Genomic DNA, 16,050 nt, shown 5'->3' on the forward strand with positions numbered 1-16,050 from the left:
GAAATGATTTCATTGGTATCATTAATTTAGAAATAGTTGGCTTAATTAATTTTGTCATTTATGATAAAAATAAAATTGCATAATTTAAATTTTTTTCTTTCTCATTTTCTCATTTTCTCATCCTGTTTTGGTTTCAGCAACTTTTCAAGTTGTTGTCTTGTCAGTAACTTTAATTTTAACTTTGGATCAAATATTGGGTTTCCATCTTTATCTCTTCCAATAACACCATATGGTAGAATCTTCATTTATGATAAAATAAAAATTTAAATTATGCCGTTCGCTCTTTTGGAGCTCCTAAAGTTTGTTTCACAAACATTGAGCGTTCATTGAACTCTATACCATGCGAATACAGTCATGTAAGGTGGCATGTATTCTTTACTTTGTCCCGTTGTTTGCGTATATCCTGAAACGAAATGTGTATGGTTTCCTTCTCCCTGAGTGTCGCTCCAGTAACAATTTATAGCAAATTTAACGTCGTCTTTAACATCATATCCTTTACCTTTTGTCATTCCTGACCAATCCCAATATCTATGCTTATGCCAACCTGCTTGAGATGTACTTAAATCTATGTAGTGACTGTGTGCAGGTAAATTTTCACCCGTAATTGTTTTACTTCCCCCTGTTTCCTTTGAAGAGTTTGCACAATACAAAAACCTGTCGACTATTTGTTCCCATGCACCAACACCAAACATTGCTTGAGGACCTCTCACATCCATAGATGTATAAATAGAACCTACTGGGTTCATTAAATCAAACATATGAGATATTATAGGATTGTCTCTTTTGAACTTAAAATATAGTGTAACTATTTCGGGTTTCTTCTGGTTTGTGTCAGAATATTTTTTATAATATAATCTTATGTTTTCAGGGTATGTAAAATCTTGACTATAATATTTATTTTTGTCATCTTCATAATAGTATACTATTCTCGTTTTTTCTATTGCATTATATCTTTTATATCTATAATAATCTAAATATAATGTTTGCTTTTTTGGGTCTACATGTGCGTCAACACCATAGTCATAATAATACGGTGCTGGAGCTACGTTAGACAATGTCATATCCGTCATTTCATAAACTCTTAAATATTTCTTTTGTTCGTCTCCATATAAGTTTAAGTAGCAGTTGTTGTCTAATGGAACTTTAACTTGTGTGCCATTATTCTTTATATAGCCTACATACATTTCATTGTTATTTTTCGGAATGAGTTTATACCGTATACCATTTCTTAAGGAGTGTACAAACTCCCATCTAAAATATTTGTTTTCTTCATTGACAGAAAAGTCGCCAACAATAGTTTCAATATTTTTTGTTGTTCCAACTAAACTTTGGTATATTTCGTTAACAAATGATATATCTGCTTTCTTTGCTAACTCATCGTTAACAAATGATATATCTGCTTTCTTTGCTAACTCATCGTTAACATAAGTTTTATCTGCTTTCTTTGCTAACTCATCGTTAACAAATGATATATCTGCTTTCTTCCCTAACTCATTGTTAACATAAGTTTTATCTGCTTTAAGGTCTAAACATTCTGAAACCCATCCTGTATCAGCTTTAGTTTTAAGAATCTTCGATGTCCGTTCATGATACCATTCAACCCTTTCTATAATTTCATTATCTTTTTCATTAACATATTCCTTATCTGCCTTCTTCATTAATTCACTAGCCACAAGTCCCTTATCTGCCTTCTTTGCTAACTCATCGTTAACATAAGTTTTATCTGCTTTCTTTGCTAACTCATCGTTAACATAAGTTTTATCTGCTTTCTTTGCTAACTCATCGTTAACATAAGTTTTATCTGCTTTCTTTGCTAACTCATCGTTAACAAATGATATATCTGCTTTCTTTGCTAACTCATCGTTAACATATTCCTTATCTGCTTTCTTCATTATGTCATTTAGGAAACCTTTTATGAATTCCTCATTTAAATTAAATCTTCCAATCTTCAAAACTTTAGGAAATGCATTTAATGCGTAATATCTTTGTTCTTCTGGTGGAATTGATGTTATATCATCCGTTATTCCTTTAATTTTTGAATTCATAAATAAAATTTCTTTTATATTTGATATCACTGCACCACCTTTGCAAACGAATTCGAAATGGTCATTTTTCAATACTATCTCCAAATCTCCATATTTCAACATTTGCGTTTGTTCTGCCGTCTTTGAATTATATGCATATATGGCGTATGTAATGGTCTGTGGTTGCTGTTGTTTAATCATTTATTACGATTTAAAAATAAATATTTAATCTGTTATCTCATCAGCTATTTTTTCTATTTGAAATTGCCATAATATTTCATTCATAAATTCTAAATCACAATCAAATAGGTCAGTTATTCTAAATTTAATATTTGATAAATCTTTTGAATGAAGAATAAATGAATTCCCGGATAATTGAAACGGATATGATAAAGAAAATATGTTTAAGTTGATGGATAAAATGTTTTGTATTGATGGGTAAGAGTTAGGGTCTAATGTTTGATGTGAAAATCTCATTGGGGTATTAACTTTATCACATTTGATTAAAATGAAATTAGAACCAGTGTCAGAATACAAAACATCCCAACATCTTTTTCAAAATTTAATATCCCCAACAATGAACGAAGACGAGGAGTACAAAATTTAATTTTCAGCGGAAATTTAATAAGGTTATTTATTTCATCAAGTTCAAAAAGTTTATCAGGTTTTGATTTAAAATTTTCTTCATACCATACGATAAATGATTCATTTAAATAACTTAAAATCATGTTAATATCCCATTTCGTTATCACATTATTTATATACATATCATACGTTTTTAGGTCTACGACCCCGCCGCTATGCGGCTCATGGTCATCTTTAATAAATGATATATATATCTGAAGGGTCTAAAAGAATGGGATTAAATTTACCACTCACAGAAACGAGAGTAACATTATAAATTCCGCTAACTGTTAAATTTAATTCACAGTTATTATTCGAAATAATATTGATAATTGACATTTTTTTATTACGATTAAAAATATGGTAAAGCGTTATTTTCCAGTGATAAATAAAACTAGAATAAGATTACCTCAAGAATTCATAAATTCAACGAATAAGAAATTCATTCATGTTATAAATTTTAGTGTTTTCAGAAAATATGAGTCGATGTCATATTCATCATCAGGTTATATTTCACTTCATTCAAATTTAGTTCAATCAAACCCATATAATGACCATTTCATAAGATTTTCAGATGGTATTAAAAATGTAATTGATAGATTAAAATATGAACAGATTGACAATATCGAATTTTTGGAATTTTGGTTTAAATATCCCGATGGAAAAAAGATTGAAGTTAAAGATAAAGCTGATACTATAACAAAAACAATTACAATGACCGATCCGGATAGTGGGGAACAAAAAGAAATAAAACAAACGATAGAAACTGGTGAAAGGTCAATTATTATCGATTATGATTCAAAGGATTATTATTCGATAATGTTAATGCTTGAATATTAAATAGCCTTAACAAAGAATTTTTCAAGTGATATTTTATATTCATCAACTATTTTATTATAAATATCATTATATGTTAAATGAAGTTCAGTTGTTGTTCCGTTCTTTGATATCTTAATTGTGCTAATATCCTTTATAGGATTTATTTTTGCAACTGTTCCGCAGCATGAAACCTCATCATCTATGAAAAATTGAATCTTCACGTCTGAATCTTGAACATCACAAAGAATGGCGATAATGTGAATTAATGATTCATAAGGTAAAATAATTAAACCGGATTGGTCAATTAAATTTATTATTGAATCATAATTATCAGTTATGATATCACGGTAAATTTTCATTAATTCAGAATTAATGTCTATTTTATATGGCGCATTGCGACTGTAATCGTAGATTCCTGGGTTCTCGATGTTTGATGAAAGAGGTGGGGGGTATGTTGGATAAGTGGGAATTTCAACAGGTTCTTTACCAGGTTCAGATAAAATGATTGGGTCTCCATTCTCATGGTTTTCTTCATTCTCCTCATTCTTCGGTAAGTCACGAGTTAATAAATTTGGTTGAGTTGCTGACCTTGTTAATTCAGGACTAACATTAACTTTAACATTTTGAATAATTCGTGATTTATCATCATTTACGTTATAACCAACCGTAATCTCTGCTTTTGCGTTAGTGTTCTTTTGACTAGTGAAACGTCTTCTCATTTATATTCGAATAAAAAAATATATTTAAACTTTTATTTTGCTGGAACTTTTGAATCTATTATTTCCTGTATTTGTTCATGAAGTTGATTTTTAGCATTTTCATCGAAATTAATAGACCGAATATATTCATTAATTGCATTCTTATAATCATCTGATTTCTCAAATTTTCTTTTATCTGATTCCTTAACTAAATCATAAGTTAAACCTCGTTGCTGATATAATGGTTTCTTAATTAAATCTTTGAATGCTTGAGATAAAGCACCTGATGCAATTCTTGCTACTATAATTGGTTGGAATTGCTGTTTAAGTTCATCTTTAACATTTGCGAAAACTGGATCGAATAAAGCAACTTTAAAGAATTTCTTAGCTGGAATTTCAGGTCTTAAATTTGCATATTGACCATCAAACTGGTTAGAATATCGTGGTAATCCATCCGGTCCCTCTTCAATAGCATTTAATTCTTCATTGAAGTAAGAATATGGATTATGACGGTATGAATTAATTGGACCATTTTCACCTTCTCCAATGTATTGTTTAACAGCTTTTCCATTTTCATCAAATTGCATAGGATAATGTTCATTATATGCTTTACGTTTAGGATAATCCGTCATTGTTAATTTATACCCATTTATGACTTTAATATTTCCTTGACCATCAGTAACGAAAACTTCATTTATTCCATCAGGTTTTCCATTTGGACCCGTAATGTCTGCTTCGTGTGCTTCCCAATTTGGTCCGTGACGTTTGGCATATGCTTGAGCTTCTGGTAATGTTAAAACGTTTCTCATTTGTTTAACATCCTTTTGAAGACCGGCAACAATGTGGACTAATTCTTTCATTCCGTCTGGAACTTTCATAGTTCTATTATATGCACCCTTTTTGTTTGTTCCTTGTTTTAATGGAACCTGTAGAAGATTTGCAATTTCTGTCATGTTTAATTATAAATAAAAAATAAAAATTAATTATAAAAAGTTATTCGAATTTAATGGAACCTTTATTTAAATCAACTATTATTTTTCCATGTTCTCCTAATTGTTGATATTGTGTGTAAAGTTCATTAATGCTCATTGGTAAATTCACTTGATAAAGCATAACGTTCAACTGTTGACGACTAAAACCACTGAAAATGAAAAGGGTGGACAGGTTTGATTTAATGTTTGTGCTTAATGCTTTAAAGTATTGAACAGCCATGAAGAATGAACACTGAATGTGTCGACATTGAGTTAATAATTGATTAAAATATGATTTCTCATTAGTTATTAGTTTTGATTTCACCGCATCATCTAGAAAAATGAGTGAATGCAAAAATTCTCTATCAAAATTTGAAATAGAAAGTGTTTCAAATAATTCATCCCGTTGTTTATCAATAATTTTATCCTCTAATCCTTGCTTCTTGATTGTATTATATAATTCTTTATACATTACAAAGTTTTTTAAATAATCTTCTGCTTCTTCTTGTGATAAATAAATAATTGGAATTTTGATTAAATGCTTTAAAGATTCAAATGTATCATCTGAAGGTGAACCTGAACGGTTGATATAAATTAACACATGTGAATAGGGTGAAGTGTTAGCAATAATGATAATTTGTTTTAATATCGTTAATGTTTTACCTTTATTTTGTTTACCAATTGCTGCAGTGATTGAATTTAAGTAACATTCAGAATATGGAATTTTCATTAATTTTTCCTTAGATAGAGCATTTCTATTATCACTCAATGCTTCATTAATCATATCATCTACGTATGTATTATATACTCCTGCTAATTCTTCATAAGGGGTGGATGAATTTAAATCCATTTAATCAAAAATAAATTTATAATTTTAAACATTTCTATTCATCAATATTTCATCATATGAACTTCTATACTGCGGTGGTGTACCTGTTGGATGATATTTCAAACCTTCATCCGGTGTCCATGTCCAATATGTAGTCCTAGTAAACCAAACCTGAGGAGGATTTGTCACTTTTGAACAGTAAGTGTCATTTTCACCCTGAATGATTGGATAAGCTTTCACTTGTACTGTAACTTGTGAGTTGAAAGTTTCTAATCCATCAAAGAATATACCCGCTCCATCACGTTGAACTGGAATAGTGCATAAGAATGAAGTTTGGTCTTTCCATGTTCTAGCTAATGGTGCCATCATCATCATTCAGTGGTCTAGTTAATGAGTCCTCGTATTCTTCTGTGCATTCATTCACTCCATCTAAATCAGAAGCTTGAAGCATACGTGTAAAGAATATGTCACCCACTGTGGTCATCGCTTGATCGGGGAAGTTTCTGGAATCTATAGTGACCTGAAGACCTCGAAGCATTGGATTTTCTAAAACCGTTCTTTGCATTGCATTCTTCGGAAATGTTAACACAACATCTGTAACATTATGAAGAGCGTATGAGAAATCTGAGCTAATACCTTCAGGAGTGATGCAACCTCCATTTAGTGAACGAACGTCAATATGTTGAGCTGGAATCATGAATGGATCTTCCTTACTAAATAAACGTGGTATTGCTTTAACTGATTCTTCAATTAAACCGTATCCTGGTGTAATGCATTTATCCTCTAAAACTTCCATCTTTGTGCATGAAATAATAACGTCTTCAACTGTTGCGTCAGCAGATGTAGCGGCTAAGCTTGTAATTAATTTGGCAGGAAGTCCGATTTGTTGGAATTTGCGATCATATTTATAAACATGATTCATAATCTTTTCATAATTTTCATCAGTTATCTTTTCATAAACGTAATTTTGTAAATCAGCAACTCTTAACGGGTCAACCTGACAAAATACTAAAGTATCCCTGAAAACATAATATTTAAGAATGATTTCACCAAATGATTTAGGATAATCATCGAACGCCTGAAATGCTAACAAATCATTTACCGGAATAATCATATCAAAAGTGACATCAACTTCTTCATTTGCTTTCTTGAAAACTTCTGAAGGGTCAATATATTTACCACATACTGAGTTATCATATTTTTGAACATTATTATATAACGAATGAACAAACTTTTTAACTTTCCTTTCTGATTTTGGTTTATATGTTGCAAATGCGAAAGATTCACGGGCGCAATCCATCTGAAGATAACCAGCATCACCTCTTTCGGTTTCTACTTCTAATTGCTTAAAGCTTTGATTTGATGATTTATAACCAACGAATAAACGCATGCATTTAAAAGCGGCATCACATGTGAAAGCTTTATTTGAAACTAGAGTTGCTTTAACTTTGCGTTTAATATATGTGTCACCTAATTGGTTCACATCATGAGCCGGATTTGTAATTCTTAAATGAGTTTGTTTATCATCAAAATATGGAGCATCAGAGTCATAGCATGAACTTTCAAGTTCTCTATAATATCTTCTACCATCATTCTTTGCGAATATTTCATTTATCTTTTCGAATGAATGAAATACATTTCCATTAATCGGTTTAGTGTTTGGCACTAAATAGTTAGTCGTCATTTATTATTAAATAAAAAATCAAAATTAAAAGATGAAAATGAATTTTTAATTTTAATGAAATAATCAACTATGGCTGCAGGATTCTTTAAGAAACTGTGGGATAAAGTAAAAAGAGGAGCGCATAAAGTTTGGGAAACAATGAAGAAAGGAGCAAATTGGATATTTAAGAATAAAGAAGCAATTAGTGACGTTGCTGAACAAATAGCACCTAATGTTCCGGTAAGGGAAGTATTAAATAAAGGAGATAAGGTTTATCGTCGACTACAACCGATACTAAGATAAAAATAATATTTATTTTTCCACTATCTACCCCTATTTTATTAAGTATTCCTTCAGCAATTCCACCAACTGCGTTACCTGCTTGTGCTCCCATCGCCGGATTACCTGCTTTAGCACCTAATACTCCTCCTATGATAGTTCCTGCCGTTTTCGCTACTGGTGCCAAAAAGTTTGCAACGGGTTTAATAATTTTTGATGAACCCAACTTGCAGCTTTCTTAATTCCTTCCCATAATTTTTTAAAGAATCCTGCCGCCATCTCTGATTTAATATTAATTAAAAAATATATTTCATCACTTATATTCTAATTTTTTATTTAATGATAAATGAAACCGATTTTAAAAATAAATGAAACAGAGGAGGAAGAAAGTGAAAATGTTCAACAAAAAATAAACGTTGTTAAACCAATTACTGAAATAAAAATTTTTTCATCTGTTGATGAATTTAATGACTATTATGCTAATAATAAAAAATTATTTGAAGAATTGACAACATGTAAATTGAATAAAATGTTTAAAGTTGAGGACAGAGTCCAAGACCCGGAGGGTCATGGATTCAAAATTTCAAAAATAAAAGGTGTTGTTAGTTTAAAATCTATTCCTCAATCAAGAATCACCTCATTAATGAAAATTGATGATTTAACAAAAAGAATAGAAATTATTGAAGAGCGAATAAATCAAATTATTGATTTCATAAATTCAAATAATCATTAGTTTTTTAAAGTTTATTTTTTAAAAATTTTTTTATTTCATTATGGTAGTTTATTTTTCATTCATGAAAATAATTATATCTGATTTCTTTTACTCTCTCGTATATACTAGATTTAAAGAATTCAGAACATTTCCCATAATCTCCTAAATGTTTTCTTATCCCTAACGTGTGCCAGTTATTATATGAAACTGAATAAACTTTATCTTTATCTTTACACCTTTCATCACTTCCAATATATTTATATCTCAGTTTTGATTTAGTATTTTCATAATCATTAACGTTTAATAATTCACAGTCTTCCTTTTTAAATTGATGTTTAAGATATTCAGGATTTAATACTCTACGTTTATATGCTCCTAACTTAGTTCTAAAGGTTTTTCTACAAAATTTAGGAATTCCATCCTCTTTAATGTCATCAATGATTTCCATTTCATTATTTTCAATTTCTTCTTCTCGTTTATGAGGTCTTTGATTATGACTCCATTGATTCCATGAAATTAAATATTCTTTATCATTATATTTATACCTCATTAGCTTATTTTGGCTTTCATATTCATTTAATAATTCACAATCTTCATTTTTAAATTGAAGTTTAACCCATTCAGGATTTAAACAATGTTTAATTAATCGCGGAATATCTGACATCATCTATATATAGCTTCTTTTATAAAAGATAAAAAAATAAATTATTTTAAAATTAATGTTAATTTTTTAATGATTTATAAATAAATATATTTTAATGCATCGTCTATATATAGTTGTAACAAAAAAAGTCACACAACCCGCACTCATCTACTACTAAATTTATAAACAATATAAACACTTTACAAACAACATAAAATAAACAAATATTTCTAATAACAGGTACATTTCCTTACTTTTGGTCAAATCTAAAAGTTAAACTTCCACAAATATATGAAGTTTTAACTTTCGGATTCCTTCGGAGCTCCTCCAAAACGTAAGGCATGAGAGAATCTGGATTTGGATCAATAGAAACTAAGTTCGATCGTATCGTATCTTCATTGACCGGAATATGATGATTTCTGTAGCTATTTATCATTGATTGTACGAACAAAAATGATTGTTTCCGTCTATTATTCTTAACACTCTGTACGTAAATATATATTGCCGTTGATAATAAAATTATTGAGATTGAAATTGTCAAAAATATATGAGATTCAATCTCTTGGCGGACAATACATGATATAGGTTTCTGCATATTGGTGGAATAATACAATTCTTGATTGTCTTCTGTAACATTTCCAATTGTATTTTCATAAACTAAGTGATCAACAGCTTTATTTGATAAATACTCGATATCGACATTCTTAAATTTAGAATGGCGTATCAAATGGATGAGTAAATCGTTCCTAGTTATGTATTTTGTTTTATCTAATCGGCAATCAAAGCGTCCTGCTTGTTTTTCTAGCAGTTTTATCTCATATTCGTATAGACTGGATATATATATTGAGTCATCGTCATCGTATATACAACGCCTGTGCATTAATTTGAAACCTTCATGACATTTTGCTTTTCCTTCCGAACAAATTGCATTTGAAGGACATTTAATACACAAACCGGTTGGATTTTCGCTATCACAAAATAATTTTTTCGATGGTTTCAAATAATTAAAAGCAATTATCAAAACAATTGCAGATAAAGCAACAAATAATGCAATAAAAAGCTTATTAACTATTGAATCTAAATGATGATCAAATGTTTCTCCTAATAATTCTTTATCTCGCTGAATATCTGTCCCTTGAATTTTTTGTTTGATAAGATTGACAAGTTCTTCCTGAGGAGCATCATATCTAGGGGTAACACCAAGCTTTTTTAAAGCATCGAATAATTGCCCTCGAGGTACTGCTGATAAATAATCATTATTCATTATAATTTTTGATCGGAGTCACTTTTTTTGGATTTATAAAGAGCAAGACATCTTTACATCATTTCTTTCAATTGTTACACTAGATGTAACACACAAGAATTCAAAGTACAGTTAAATGCCTTTAAAGCACACTTTCATAAGTGTCCTTCAAGAATTTTTCATGTTATTTGAATTGAAAAAGTATATATTCATTTTTGAATATGTATTTATATATACTTGCAGAGAACGAACATTATGAGTGACTACTTCCAAATGAGTTTTCCTAAATTTTATGAATTCAATATCTTTTTCGAGATTTTATATCTAATAACATCATATCAATGTGTAATTAGAATCTCAAAGATAAGTGTTGAAAGTGATCATGGCAGTGTATGAAAGTTCGTTTGAATTCATTTTGATTCATTAGTTCTACACATGATATCAGTAGATTTCATATGTTATAGATAAACGATGAATAGATTTATGATAGTTCAGTGCTTTATGCAATTTATCCAAATAAAACCTCAAAAAGATTTTGAATTTTGCAAAAAAATTTGACATTGACATCATATTTATATTGAATTTCTTTCCATTTTCTGTGATAGAATTAATACATACTTTCATCCTCTAGTGTCGATTTTTTAATATTTTTTTTTCGATGTTTGGGGAAGCGATGGATCGAGATGAACTCGATCGCGAGTTAGCATCTCCAGATTTTAATGCAGCAATTATGGTCAATAAACTTATTCCTAACGAGAATGCCCTTGCAGAGACAGGAAAAATCTTACTTGACCTCAGAAAAAGAGAATATAAAATCAATCAGTCGATTAAGGATGTTGTTCGTGACGACTCCGTATTAGGAAACAAGTCAGATGGAATTTTAACAGAAACAAAGAATTCGATTGTTCAATTATCAGAAAAAATCCAAAGAATTTACAACCAAGCCATCGAAACAGAAAAAGTTGTACGAGAAATCTGTGGAGGAATCAAACCTCTTGACAATGCCAAGATCAATCTTACTATATCTGTTAGAGTTCTTCAACAATATCAACAAATCATGGCGTTATTGAAAGATTTAGAAGCAAACGTTGACGCGAAGGATTACCCAGGTTGCACAAACGATTTAAAGGCCTTAAATGAATTTTTCGAGAAATATGACAAATATAAAAATACTCCACAGTTTGTTCCATTAATTAAACGGTACAATCAACTTCGTGCTCTTCTTAGAGAAAAAATCTCGCACGATTTCGAGCTTGTTACCGGCAGAGGCCTCGTAGATCAAAGTAACCTTCCAATGTGCGCCTGCATTACCGCATTTGGCAAAGAATTCCAAGAAGAAATCATTACACTACTCTGCCACAAGTGGCTCTACATGTACGGAGAGACTTTTCGAAATTCTACTTTAGCCGAAGCCAAAAACCGCTACAACTGGTTCAAACAGCGCTTAGAAGTCTACAAGAAGCAAGTAGGAGACGGTTTCCCCAAAGAATGGCGCGTACAATACCATATGACGTTAGAATTTTGTAAAATGACGGCTGACCAGTTCGAAACCATCCTAAACAAGGAAGATCCAAGCGTCAAAGAATACCTGAATGCTTTCGAGCTCACAGTTAAGTTTGAAGAGAAAATGGCGTCCGCATTCACTCAATCAGTTGAAATTCCATTCGATCCAAACGCCCAGATGCCAGAGTTCGGCCAAGATGCAGACGGTGTCCGCCAAAAGTGGGAATGGCTTCAAAGACAAAAAGAAGGAATTGGCGAAACGAAATTACAGCCAGCAACAGAGTTTTACGGCAAGATCGCTCACGCATTTGCTCCTCATCTCCAGTTATACCTTGATTACGAGAAGAAATCGATTTCCAAGATAATTCAAACCGGAATTGACAACGCAAGAAAGGAAATCGATGCAGAAGAGCGCCAATTATCATCAGCAACAGGTATAGTGTTGAACATGAAGGCGACTATTGATAAATGCGCTGGTTTTGGCGTTGATCAATCTTTATTGAAGTTATTTGTTATGCTTAAAGAGCTTTTGATCCAATATATCACATCATTGACGGGAGCTCTTCCAAGGAAACCCCAGAAAGATAACGATTTCGAGTTAATTTCCTGTATCGCAAATACATCTTCATGGTTTTTGAACATTGCGGACTCTTTGGCCGACAAAATCAAGTCAATCATTAATGAGGAGTACCAGGGCGGCATAGTTGTCGAAGATGTTAAAGAAACAATCGGTGAAGAATTAAGAAAACAATTAGTTTACTTCGCTGATGTATTTATGAAGGAAAACGAGTCATACCTTATGTCAATTGGTGCTTGCACATGGAAACCAAGTGACGCTGATGAGAAATTACCAAGAAAATTGTTGGATTCTTTCGAATCTAGATTTTCTGTCATAAACAACTGGCTAACAATAGACAATCTCAATCGTCTGAGATCTACATTTGTCCAGAAACTTGTCCAAATCGTAAGAGATTCGTTCGTGAAACAGAAATTGATTACATTGGACCAAGCTTCGTCGATTTCATCTTGTTTGAAGGAGTTGAAGTCGACTGTGACATACTGGACGAAGGGAGATAGCCAGATTGTTCAGAAGAGAATCAACGCTGAGTTCCAGAACATAGAAAATGAAGTAACAATTATCATTTCTCCTGAAGTTGCAATGGCCCAAGTCTACGTCACAAAGATGAAGAAACCATCAAAGGAACACTTCCAGACACTCGTGAGAATGAAAGGTCTCAAGGGTCAGGAAGAGGCAAAGGCAATGGAGTCTTACCAGAAAGAACTCGCCGAACTCAACAAATCATAATTTTTTTCTATTTGATTTTTATTTATAAACAAAATTATGTTAAAAAGAAATTCAATTGTTTTTACTCCCTTTCCATGTCTTCGAAAGAACTTTAGTTGGATTTATATAAACATATAACTTTGCTAAAAGTCCATTAGCATATCATATAGTGCATATATTTAACATAGGCTCTTTTTTTTCCTCACTTGGTATATAATTCAACGGAGATCAATCTTTTTTTTTGGTAACAGAGTTTCTAGAGCCTGATCTTTTGTTTCTGTGCTTGATGATTTCTATTTTGAGATATGAAAGAATGAGGCAATAAATGCATTCAACAGTTTTTATATCGATTTGATTATTAATAGTTTAGATCTCATATATTTTTCATTTTTTTTTCTCTCATTGACAATAACCAATGTTGACATATAGGCTAATATTTGTTAATATTTTTTTGAAATCCAGAAAATGAATATTTGCTATGCTGTATTTACAGTTATTTAAGCTGTTTTTTTTTCATTAACAAATAGCGACGATAGAGGAAGTTTGGCCAATAAAAGACTTTTAAAATTAATGTATCAAGAGCTTATTCAGAATTTCGAATATATTGGAGCTCACGTCGAAGATTATATTGACGATAATAAGTTATTTGCTACTTTCGAAATTGAAGATATCGCCAAAATCATGAAATTCTCAAATTTGTCAACAAATAACTTCATTACTATTCTGAAGCAGGCCCATTCTATAACCGATGCAAATACATTATATTCATGTACTCGAAATGCGAATGTTATGATTCAAAACTTCGAAGAAGTCATTTCTCTTCTTAAATCAGTCAGTGAATTTATGAAACTAAGAATATTTGATGGAGTTATTGATTTTTTAATACAAACCGGAAAGTACGTGTCTGATTTGATCGAACAAATACAAAGTCTTCAAACACAACTCAATCAAAATACTGTAGAAAACGATCAAAGCGAAATTATAACAAAAATCATTAATCTTTACTTTTCTGATGATTTTGAATATTTCTACATTTATCTCAATCGGCTTTCATCTCAAGGAAATAAAGACATTCTTTCAATACCATGCAAATCAGAACTATGGAAGAAACAAAATTCTCATGGCCGAAACGTTCTTCATGTAGCAAGTCAATTTGGAGACATAAATTTTGTTAAATCTCTCATCGAATGCGGTTGTGATATAGAAACAAAGGATATTAATGAATGCACTCCACTTTTTTTAGCATCATCTTACGGTCATCTAGATGTCGTTAAATATCTTGTCTCTATTGGAGCCGAAAAAGAAGCAAAGAATAATGATGGACAAACTCCACTCATGGTAGCGTCATCAGCAGGTCGCCTTGAAGTTGTTAAATATCTTGTCTCTGTGGGTGCTAATAGAGAAGCAAAAAATAATAAAGGATATACTCCACTCCTTCATGCATCAATGCAAGGTAACCTTGAAGTTGTTAAATATAGGGTGTCCAAAGGTGCGTTTAGCACAGCGCTCTATATGAGACTATTAAAGGAGATATATGCTGATTATAAATATATAATAAAAAATATGAATATATGTATATGATGAGTATGTTGTATTTTGGCGCCATGCCGGGATATAAAATGAATTTTGAGACAAGAGGCAGTTTCGCGGGAAATTTTGGCGGGATTCTTTTTATTTTTTTAATGAATCATAAAGAAAACATCCTCGCTCTTGCAAAAAAATGCAAAGACTGTAAAAAATCTACGAGACATTGGTAAAATGCTTCGGTATGGATGCTCCTAGCTATTCCACTGTAACGTATCATGTTAGGATGTATCACTTCATGAACAAAAAGGCGCCCATCATAAAAATTGACAAAAAATCGCCGGATCAAAGAAAAATCAAAGCAATTCTTCAAGCGCTAGATGAAGACCCAAGAGCATCACTCAGAAGGATAGAGGAGATGACAAAGATACCACGTACAACAGTCAGTTATTATCTGCACAATTATTTGAACTACAAACTAGCGTATACACGTTGGGTTCCGCACAACCTTAATTCAGTTCAAAAAAATCTAGAGTCCAATCTTCGAAAGAGCTCCTCTCTATATTGCGTGCGTATCAATCCAAGAAGTTTCGCTTTTTAGTAACAGGGGACGAGTCTTGGTTTCAATATGCAACAGAAGCCAAAATCATGTGGATCCCGAAGGATGAAAATCCGCAAACATTCCCGAAGAAAAAAATTGACACACCAATGATTATGGTGTCGGTTTTTTGGGGCGTAAATGACATCATCGCAATTGATATTCTTCAAAAACCTAATACGATGATGCTCAGTATCTAATTGACAATGTTCTTACTCAAATTATCAATTCTGATGAGTTTGAGAAATCCAAACAACAAAAACAAAAGTTTGCAATTCATTTTGATAATTCAAGAGTTCACAAAAGTCATAAGGTAATGAATTACTTGGTGGAAAACAATGTCAAAGTTGTTCCAAACCCAATTTATTCACCTGATATTGCACCCTCTGACTTTTATTTATTCGGCACGCTAAAAAAGAGAGCTGAAGGACGCGAATTCGCGAGTCCAGATGATCTTGAAAATTTTGTAAGAGAGCAATTTGAGCAATTTTCTCATGATGATTTAAAGCGTGTCTTTGAAGCCTGGATCGATCGCTGCGAACGCGTGATTGAATCCAATGGTGATTATATTTAAATAAACTTTATATATATGTAACTTGTTTATTTCTATTCGCAGTATTCAGGTTTGTGCTAAA

At 31.5% G+C, this 16,050-nt stretch overlaps 6 protein-coding genes and 1 pseudogene across 7 annotated transcripts, besides 2 other annotated features; 2 read left to right on the plus strand and 5 right to left on the minus strand.

The window, feature by feature from the left end:
• Positions 1-6,584: part of a mobile genetic element that runs on past the window's edge.
• Positions 324-1,184, minus strand: TVAGG3_0852780 (phage tail repeat-like family; the record flags this gene model as incomplete). The annotated part of the gene is made up of 1 exon (XM_051249301.1): positions 324-1,184. The coding sequence occupies one exon, from the start codon at positions 1,182-1,184 to the stop codon at positions 324-326; it is 861 nt and encodes a 286-aa protein (XP_051084776.1).
• On the minus strand, positions 1,635-2,225 carry TVAGG3_0852790 (uncharacterized protein; the record flags this gene model as incomplete). Its single annotated transcript, XM_051249302.1, has 1 exon — positions 1,635-2,225. A coding segment is annotated over one exon (591 nt), but the record flags the coding sequence as incomplete, so codon positions are not given.
• On the minus strand, positions 3,485-4,186 carry TVAGG3_0852800 (uncharacterized protein; the record flags this gene model as incomplete). The annotated part of the gene is made up of 1 exon (XM_051249303.1): positions 3,485-4,186. One exon carries the CDS (start codon positions 4,184-4,186, stop codon positions 3,485-3,487), a length of 702 nt encoding a protein of 233 aa, XP_051084778.1.
• Positions 6,585-6,926: 342 nt separating the features above from the next.
• Positions 6,927-7,649, minus strand: TVAGG3_0852810 (uncharacterized protein; the record flags this gene model as incomplete). The annotated part of the gene is made up of 1 exon (XM_051249304.1): positions 6,927-7,649. A coding segment is annotated over one exon (723 nt), but the record flags the coding sequence as incomplete, so codon positions are not given.
• A 1,370-nt stretch (positions 7,650-9,019) lies between these two features.
• TVAGG3_0852820 (inner nuclear membrane protein heh2-related family) lies at positions 9,020-10,526 on the minus strand (the record flags this gene model as incomplete). Its single annotated transcript, XM_001299626.1, has 1 exon — positions 9,513-10,526. The coding sequence occupies one exon, from the start codon at positions 10,524-10,526 to the stop codon at positions 9,513-9,515; it is 1,014 nt and encodes a 337-aa protein (XP_001299627.1).
• A 637-nt stretch (positions 10,527-11,163) lies between these two features.
• On the plus strand, positions 11,164-13,617 carry TVAGG3_0852830 (retrograde transport, endosome to Golgi; the record flags this gene model as incomplete). Its single annotated transcript, XM_001299627.1, has 1 exon — positions 11,164-13,314. The coding sequence occupies one exon, from the start codon at positions 11,164-11,166 to the stop codon at positions 13,312-13,314; it is 2,151 nt and encodes a 716-aa protein (XP_001299628.1).
• A 1,151-nt stretch (positions 13,618-14,768) lies between these two features.
• Positions 14,769-16,050: part of a mobile genetic element that runs on past the window's edge.
• TVAGG3_0852850 lies at positions 14,865-15,989 on the plus strand (annotated as a pseudogene). The gene has a single exon. A coding segment is annotated over exon 1 (1,125 nt).

The sequence above is a fragment of the Trichomonas vaginalis genome, chromosome VI (assembly GCF_026262505.1).
Source record: "Trichomonas vaginalis G3 chromosome VI, whole genome shotgun sequence".
Taxonomy (NCBI): domain Eukaryota; phylum Parabasalia; order Trichomonadida; family Trichomonadidae; genus Trichomonas; species Trichomonas vaginalis.